Source organism: Falco punctatus, assembly GCF_963210335.1.
Source record: "Falco punctatus genome assembly, chromosome: 2".
Taxonomy (NCBI): domain Eukaryota; kingdom Metazoa; phylum Chordata; class Aves; order Falconiformes; family Falconidae; genus Falco; species Falco punctatus.
The window spans coordinates 75,436,890-75,444,532 of record NC_137581.1 but is presented as its reverse complement, the minus strand read 5'-3'; the positions used below and the strand labels follow the sequence as shown (position 1 = coordinate 75,444,532).

Sequence of the window (7,643 nt, the reverse complement as noted above, 5' to 3'; positions counted from 1 at the left end):
GGCCCTTTTGGCGCCAAGCTGCGACTGCCGCTCCCGCCCAGCCGCTGCGCCCCGCTCCACGCCGCCCGGCCATGGCCTCCCCCGCCGTACCCGGCTACTCTCCCGGCTTTAAGAAGCCGCCGGCGATGCTGCGGCTGAAACGCAAACGGCTGCGGAGGTGCGAGCCCGCCGCTCCCGCGAACCCCCACTGCGGCGCGGCCCCGCGGGTCCCCTCCGCGCCAGCCCGCCGCAACCCTTTCTCCAGCCTGGACAACGCGCCGCGGGCCGGCGGCGCCCCTCAGACGGTGGAGCGGGCCCGGCCGCCGCCGCCGGCTGGAGGGGACCCCTTGGTAGCACCGTTCTGGCAGGTAGGACCGACCCCGGCCCCGCGGGGGGTCGCGTTTTCTCTTCCCTGTGGTGAATGGCGGCGGGGAGGTAGGGGCAAGGCCCGCCGTCAGCGCCCACCCTCCGGCCCGGCCGCAGCGGCCGCTGCGGCCGGGCCGGAGGGTGGACGCTGACGGCGGGGACGCGCTTGGTGCCGCCCTCGACGTTTCCCTCCCAGGGACGTTTTTTGAAATTATCGACCTAGTTCTTATTTTGCACTGCATCTCACACTCCTGTTCCTGTTCAGCTTTTAGAGCCCGTGGGTGAAGTTGAGCCCCCCAGGAGAGCAGAGCCCTCGGAAACAATGGACGTCCTCGCCCTAACCCATGTGAGCTGCTGAAAACTTTTTTAGCCGTTCTCAGTTCACACAAAAAACCACTTAATATTTGATGACGCGTCTCTGTATAATCAGGAAAATTTCTTAAATTGCCTTAACGTTTACTGAGTGACAGTCTTCTGCCTGACTTTACTGCTGTTGTAGTTCTAAATGACAAAGGTTGTTGTCTTCTGCCAGTTTTATTACCATGCTTACTATAATTCTTCTTTCTTAGTTTTTATGTTTTGTTGAGATAAGGACGTTCTTCAAAGTAATAAATCTCCTGCAGTCTTATTCAGCTACAGAAGGGGAACAAACAACTTCACCAGACACACTGGGAAGAGGGAATACCTGAAGGCCAGTCCTTGCAAGAGGGTTTCAAGCAGGCAACATCTAACGTTATAGGTTCAGAAACTTAAGTTCAAACTAACGTAGCAAAATAGAAAAATGATCTCTCAAAGAGAACAAACTGTCCTAGAGCTCCTCAGTGGGTTGTTTTGCATCCTCTAGGAAACGCCTGACATCACAATCACCATGAGAGGACGACGGGAAATAACTGTTTTGGCATGAAAATTCTTGTCTTCATAAAATTCAGGCTGAGTTTTTGGTTTTTTTGAATCATTCGTCCTTTTACCCATTCTTAGTTTATGACTTCTGGAAAGACAGCCGTGAACAAAAACCCTCTTTGTGGTTTTGGAAGCAATATAATGCCATATTTCTATTGGAATCCATTACTGATTAAAATAATCAGTTGAGTATAAACTGTGACTTTGGTTAGCCTATGAACAGTCAAACTTCATGTAACTTGGAATCTCCCTGCCAGAGCTATTTTTTTAAGCATGCCTCTTATGCAAGTACTTCCTTAGGATCCGAATGAGCATTATGATCCAAAACTGGCATTTTTGCTGTTGCACTGAACTGGCCAGAAACGTGCAGGAGACAGCAGATTTGTCTTGTCGTTTTACAGGCTGCTAAACTCAAGACATTATATATAGTAGTGGTAGTCCAGTATCTGGTCTGCCTGCCACAAAAGTCATATTAAATTAATACGGGAGGAAAGCTAACCATGCTAAAATATAAATAAGTAGCGACATAGGTGGTTTTGGTGGTTTGTTTTTGTTGGTTTTTTTTAATTTTCTATGAATTAACTGGTGCTGTTTCTGTTTTGTAAGGACCTTCATTTACCTGTTGCTGTACCTGAAATTCCCTCTGCACCAAGACATGAATTTCCTGCAGACTGGAGTATTAAAACACGACTTCTATTTGTGTCTTCCCACCCTTTTACATGGGCAGAACATTTAAAAGCACAAGAGGAAGCTCAAGGATTTGCTCAGCATTGTAGAGCTACAGAAATAAACTTACCACAGAGTGTGCAGGTAATGTGTTGGAGGGTAGCTGTAAGCTCACCTTCAGAAAGGAAAATGTACCTTTGCACCTTTCCTTAAACATGCTGGCAGTGAAGGATTGATTCTTTTTTTATTTTGGTCTTGCATTAAGAATAAGGCTCATTTAGACTACTAACCTAATTCCATCTGTGGTTTGTACCTGAAGTGGCAGACAGTGATAAGTAAGTGGCCATTCAACTTTAGCTGTGGAGCAGTTGGGGGCAGGGAAGCAGCAGTGGTGTTTAATACTTAGTATTTTTTTAATCTGTCTCTTGCAATGCTGCCTTAAGTAAAGCATTACTGTCCTCATAAAATACTTTTTTTGACTTCTAGGAACCAAAACTGTCAACAGAACTGCGTTGTGCCTTCCAGCAAAGCCTCGTTTACTGGCTTCACCCTTCACTGCCATGGCTGCAGCTGTTCCCTCGGATTGGAGCAGATAGAAAAATAGTTGGAAAGGCTAGTCCTTGGTCACAGGATGAAACCTTGCAACAAGTGCTGATGAGTGACTGGTAAGTGGAAGCAAACAACTAGCGTCTTTAGCAAGAATAAGACAATGGGATTTTATTAATGCACAAGCTCTTTGCAGTTTTATGAGAAAACTTTTTACATGATTTTGGGTGGTTTTTTTCCTCAGCTAGAATCCTCATTATTTTGAGGACCAGGTTAAGGAAATGCAAGATTGAAGCAACCTTCTTGTGTTAAATGCTTGTCTCCAATTCTAGTTTTGGGTAGAATTCTATAAATCCTGTCAGCAGATTGTCTTTGCTTCATGTAAAACCACATGCTGGACAGCAAGTAACACTGGAAAGGCATAGCATTGGCAAACAGGATGCCTTTGGAACCACGTGCTTACAAAGCAAGTACGGTGGAAGAGCACAGCACTGACAAACAGGCTGCCTTTCAGAGGAGTGCAGCTTCCTAAATCTTGAGCATGTCTGAAAATCTGGCTAATCATTCAGTGTGCATCACTAACACCCAGCCAAATCCAGTCTGATGTGTCAATAGAGTTGTTTTTTTCTAATTTGCAGGTCTGTCAGCTTTACTTCTCTGTACAATCTGCTCAAAGCCAAACTGTGTCCCTACTTCTATGTATGTACCTACCAGTTCACTGTTCTGTTCCGTGCAGCCGGTCTTGCAGGAAGTGATGTTATCACAGCTGTAATTTCTCCCACAACTAGAGGTTTAAGAGAAGCCATGAAAAATGAAGGTGAGGTGAAACCAGTCTAGCTATGATTTGAATAGCTGATAAAGTGCATTAGCTTTACAATGGTGTTAAAAAACCACCCATTGCTTTCTTTCCTCCTTTGTTCAAGGCATTGAGTTTTCTTTACCTTTGGTAGAAGAACATAGAACCAGGAAACAGAAAAACTCTGAAGTGAACTTGGAAACAGAAGTTGCCAACAGCCTTGAAGTGGGTAACAGCATGGAAGATGGAGAGTATGTAATAAGTCTTCTACAATGCTAGAATTCAAGGGCATCTACAGACTCCTGTATGTTCCATTTGGAAAACCTTCCTATGCAGTATTGCCTTCTTATTACTGATTCTGTGTTTCCCAGACAACCAGCTCCAAGTGATGATGATGATGATGAAAGTTTCTCTTGGCTTGAGGAGATGGGAGTCCAAGACAAGGTTAAAAAACCAGATGCTATTTCCATTAAGCTGTATCCTTTCTTTGCATGACAAGATGTATGACACTGGAAAACCATGCAGATGTTACCATTTTGCAGTATAGATAGTTTTATATAGGAGTTTTATAAAAGCTTTTGGGAACTTACTTCCAAGTAATAATCCTCATACTGCTGTGTATTAAGAGACTCTGCATGTCTTTTGGGGTTTCTTTATGACAAGTATTTCTAGATGCTTCTCTTCTTGAAGGAGAAGCCATTGTGAATTGTTAATGTAATTCTGTAAGATCTGTTAGGTCACAAATTGATTGTGTCACTTCACATGTAGGCTCACTGGAAAGACTCATTAGACTTTTTTTATATGTTTAAAGAAAAGGGTGTATGTTCATGTAGGCTAGGCTCACACTCGGTAGTAGTGTGGCATAGTGAGGATGCAGCTGTAGACCAGAACAGCTGTTGCTGAGAACCTGAATGTTTCAGAGGGACCGATTAACTCTGTCTTCCTGTGTTTTCATTTGCCCTTGGAGTACCTGAAGTTTTTAATAATGAGATCAGAAGTCAGGTTTAAGATGCTGCTTAACAGCTGAAGAAATAATGTGGATCAGTGTAAAGCTTGGAGGGTTTATTTGGTTTTGTTTGTTTAAATGACTTGATTGGTCAGGGCAGTGGCAAGGGGGTGATTTGTGGATTTGCACTGCTCCAGTTCTTCCTGTGATGCATTGATGCTTTTCACTTCCCTCATGGTTGTCCTTTGACTCCAGTCAATACAGGCATAAGGAGAAGCACGAGGTGCAGATGGATCACAAACCCGAATCCCTTGCATTAGTCAAAGGAACAAACACATTCACCTTGCTGAACTTCTTGATAAACTGTAAGAGCCTTGTGGCTGTTGCGGGTCCACAAACAGGGCTTCCACCAACTTTGCTGTCCCCTGTCGCTTTCCGAGGTGGTACAATGCAAACACTCAAAGTAAGTAACAACCGTCTCCCATTTTCTCTTAAGGAAAAGAAAGTTGTTTCTTCGGCCCGTAGATTTAGACACTGACTTGGTATAGTTTCCCTTGGGTACTGCAGAGTAATTTTTGTTGCTATAGCCTGAGTTAGCATTTTGGCTGCAACTCATCTCTATCCACATAATATGTGCTGCTAAACTGAAATCCCAGTACTTCCATCCTTCTCACCCTGAGACGTAAGAGGTTTTCCCAGATACTAAAATGGTTCTTAAGAGACTCTCCTGAGATCATACGGGGTCTCAAACCATCACAGCTACTTGCAATGAGGGAACCTTGGAACTGTGGCTTGCCAGCTGTTACTGTAAGGAGGTGGTGGATGCTCAAGGGTACGCTGTTAATACAGGTAGCGCGGCAGTCTTCCACCAGAGTAGTTGTTTGTACTGTTCTTCTGCAGTTAACTTTCTTAGTACTGCCCAGCATTCCTGTGTATGGCAGTCAGTACATTTTAAGAGTTGTTCCAAAGTCGGTAAACCCATCAAAATAACCATGTATTGACCAGTAAGTTGACAATGTTGAAAAGTAGTTTGAATTTTTAATGGGAGGTGGCACTGCAGTGTTAAAGTACGTGAGAATTAGGGGTTGATGTAGTGTGTCAAAATGTAATCCTATGTTATCTTGTCTTCAGGCTAGAAGTATAAATGCCAAAGCCAGAGTTCACTTGGTGTACGAGGACCGGTTCAGTTTGGAGGTTGTAGGCCCTGTCATGCCTCATTCCCTGCATGCATTGACCATGCTGCTTGGGTCCGCACAGAGGGGAGCGTTCTCAGCTGTGCTATACACACACGAGCCAACTGCGGTGTTTAACACAAATCTTGACAGCGCAAGCCCCGCCTTAAATAAGGTAAGGGAACTAGCAGCAGCAGTCTCCCCTGTTAGGAAGAGTATCTTATTACAGACCATAGGACACTGAGTGGCACAAAACTTTCCCTTAATGGGTTTACACCCAGTTACTGTGATCCTGCCTGGCAGTCCTCATGGCTTGTCATTCCCTTGGAAATGGAAAAATCAGAAAACTATATCCAGGAATTCCCCAGAGGTACACAAATGAGCGTTAAGAACTAGAGGCACTTCAAACAGAAATACCTATTCCCCGTCTCTCTTCATGTGAATTTCTGCAGGAAACTGCATACAAAGATCTTCCTATGTATGGACTGCATCCTAAGACTTTGGATCAACTGAGGCAGTGTCCAACACTGGGGAAGTCTTCCATCCGGTCTTTGGAAATGAAGGATTATGCTTACACCTGGAAGTCCTAGGTATGCTTGTTCCATTTAATGGAAAACACTACTCTCTAGTGTGCTGGCGCTGTACTACAGGGGCAGCACCTACGCGGTACTGGGGGGGATTGCACATCACAGACAACTATTGCATGCCACCTGTCAAAAAACACTTCAAAGGACTTTTGGAGGAAAAGGTCTTGGAAATCTCCTTTTGTATTTTAGAAAGCTTTTTTCAAATAAAACTTGATAAAACACAATTACCTGTTTTATTGGTCTGACTTGGGTCCAGAAGGTTGTATTTCTCACACACATGCAAATTTGATTCTGAAGTACAGAATTCCCGCTGCTGCTCTGTGCAGTAACTCATAACTACATTGGTTTTTCCAAGAATTCCACCCATCTCCTTTCAAAACTGCTTCCAGCACCTTGCGAGAAGCTTGATAGCTGCAGCTTGGTATGTTGCACCTCTTGGTTTAGTTGGCTCTGACCTCCACAAAGATAGATGAAAGTCAGCTGGACACAAGCAGAGTTCTGGCTGCAGCCGACTCAGACTAAAAGGTTAAGATACCTCGGAACAGCTGGGCATAGCTGTCTAGCATTCCCATACCCACACTTAACATTAAAACGAGCCAAACTTTTAAAAAGCTATTGGTACAAACCATGACTTGAATCAGACCAAGCTGGGAAAAACAGAATAGTTGCACCACGTGATTGGAGATGTGGAATGTGAGAGGCAGCAGGGTCTGCTCATCCAACGCTGCGTGTTCACAGCAATAGCGAAGCCTATTGACAGGTTTAATCGAGTCTGTTTCACTTCAGGTTGAGTAGTCAAAGCTGTTCTTTTGGAGGTGTGTACACTGCCTTTTAGGGGATCAGACTCCTGCAGCAGCAAACGCTGCATCTGAAGAGCAACATGTAGAATACTGTCACACTGGTGTGCTCCAAGAAAGATTCTCAGTTTGGCCAGTATTTTGCACTGGCCAAACAAAGCCGTGCTCACACCACACGGTCACCGTTACTACAGGGCCATTTGCCTGCCCTCTCAGAATCCACCTGTGATTCTGAAACAGTAGGAGATCAGAGCCAGGTCTTGAAGAAACAACTGGTAAACTTTAAAACGTGGGCAGGTGAAGAAGTTACTGTGGATTGAGGCATGGCCTCCCAGTTACTTTGTATGGACACCACTTGAAGTATCCTACCCCAAGAATACAGTGTGTATACAATTACACTGGAATACTTCATGTTAGTATCTCTTACTTGACAGTAACTACCATGACACTTGTCCACCTTGTGGTACACTGAACAGGACATCTAGAAAAGCTCAAGGAAAGCCCCTCTCTTTTGATGGAAAAAGGCACCTTAGAATATTAAGTACTTTGATAATGTCAAATACTTTTGCTTCCAGTGGAGTTCAGGGTAGTGAAATCCATTAAATCTTTACACTTCTAACTAATCAAAAAGGGAATTGCTCAACTTTTCCCCTTTGATTAGTATCAGACACCAAGAGTGAAAATTCAGTGCTAAGGGCATCATGAGGAATACCAGAAGACCAGGTTTCTGAAGTGGCTGGTGTGTTAACACTCCTTTCCAGTCACTTTTTACGAGCAGTAGCCGTCAACTCAATGCCTTTTTTATCTGGCTTGTCTGCCTCCGTCAGTCACAGCCTCTGCTGCTGGGTTCTGCAGTCTGCTGTAAACGAACTGTTAGCCCAGCACTAC

The 7,643-nt window shown here is 44.5% G+C and overlaps 1 protein-coding gene across 1 annotated transcript; it reads left to right on the top strand.

Moving 5' to 3' along the window:
• The first annotated feature begins 67 nt into the window (after positions 1–67).
• DONSON (DNA replication fork stabilization factor DONSON) lies at positions 68–6,182 on the top strand. Its single transcript, XM_080374716.1, has 10 exons — positions 68–347; positions 611–691; positions 1,852–2,055; positions 2,398–2,576; positions 3,096–3,274; positions 3,381–3,504; positions 3,625–3,729; positions 4,464–4,662; positions 5,331–5,546; positions 5,824–6,182. The coding sequence occupies exons 1-10, from the start codon at positions 72–74 to the stop codon at positions 5,959–5,961; spliced, it is 1,701 nt and encodes a 566-aa protein (XP_080230842.1). The 5' UTR covers positions 68–71; the 3' UTR covers positions 5,962–6,182.
• The last annotated feature ends 1,461 nt before the right edge of the window (positions 6,183–7,643 follow it).

Excerpts from the sequence above, each read along its gene's own strand:
- DONSON (XM_080374716.1), top strand. The coding sequence starts at position 72 with ATGGCCTCCCCCGCCGTACCCGGCTACTCTCCCGGCTTTAAGAAGCCG. Across the intron at positions 692-1,851 it reads ACGTCCTCGCCCTAACCCAT|GACCTTCATTTACCTGTTGC; the intron begins GTGAGCTGCTGA and ends CTGTTTTGTAAG. Across the intron at positions 2,577-3,095 it reads CAAGTGCTGATGAGTGACTG|GTCTGTCAGCTTTACTTCTC; the intron begins GTAAGTGGAAGC and ends TCTAATTTGCAG.